We start from the raw sequence: 853 nt of genomic DNA on the forward strand, positions 1-853 counted from the left end.
GTTCTCACTACCCTCCATTTGTGGTGTAAGGTGTTCACTGATGGAAATTTCTGAGCATTTCCAGCAACCTGAGCGAATGAATTTATCGAGCTCGGACTTGTACTAACACAGCTATGTCTTTCAAATAGGCTCCATGTTTCAAATCCAAGTTTATAACTGCTGAGCTGGCTCACCTGTTCAGCCAGTCAGACTCAGAGGAGTTTGAAGGTTTCAGTGAAGATGAGGAGGACCAATTGAGCTTTAACAAGCAGAAAAAAGTATTAAATTCTAATATTTGGATGAAAATCGTCATAGTTGTTCAACCAAAATAACCAGAATGTTCTTTCTTTAAAGGTGGTGGATTCGGAGGGCAGTGACGTGGACACCAGCTTCTATTCTGATGGAGAGGAGGCCTCCCAACAAAAGAGGAGGAGCCTCTTAGTTGCTCTAAGGTTTGACACGAATAATTCCAGAAATAAAAGTAATCATTCATGCAGAATTTGTTCTTTAAATAATTATTGTTTCTTAGGTTTCCAATTAAAAGAGCATCTTCTACCAAGCCAGAACTGCAAGAGGAAAAATGTAAAACGGCAGTTAAAGGCGATGCGCCATCACAGAGACGCAGAGGAAGACGAGCGAGGAATGAACAACAGTACAAGGAGGAAGAAGAGGAGGCAGAAAAGGATAAAACGGATGTTCTGTCTCAGAGTCTGAACAAACGAAATAAGAACATCCAGGAAAACAAAGCCATGGTATCAAAGTCGGAAACATTTTGCTCCTGTTTCCTTTGTATTAGGTGTATTTTCAAGCTTTTTTTATCGTACTTTTTGTTACTTTTGACTAACTAAATCATGTTTCTTTTTTTTTTTTAAGT

At 39.0% G+C, this 853-nt stretch overlaps 1 protein-coding gene across 1 annotated transcript in view; it reads left to right on the forward strand.

Moving 5' to 3' along the window:
• LOC112142170 (cell division cycle-associated 7-like protein) overlaps positions 1-844 on the forward strand; it is a 6,188-nt gene extending 5,344 nt beyond the window's left edge. The window contains exons 2-4 of the mRNA XM_024265422.2: positions 129-257; positions 334-431; positions 509-844. Coding sequence (XP_024121190.2) covers positions 129-257; positions 334-431; positions 509-827 — 546 coding nt within the window. The 3' untranslated portion in view covers positions 828-844. The remainder of the gene's footprint in view (positions 1-128; positions 258-333; positions 432-508) is intronic.
• Positions 845-853: the final 9 nt, after the last annotated feature.

Source organism: Oryzias melastigma, unplaced genomic scaffold (assembly GCF_002922805.2).
Source record: "Oryzias melastigma strain HK-1 unplaced genomic scaffold, ASM292280v2 sc00981, whole genome shotgun sequence".
In the NCBI taxonomy this organism is placed as follows: domain Eukaryota; kingdom Metazoa; phylum Chordata; class Actinopteri; order Beloniformes; family Adrianichthyidae; genus Oryzias; species Oryzias melastigma.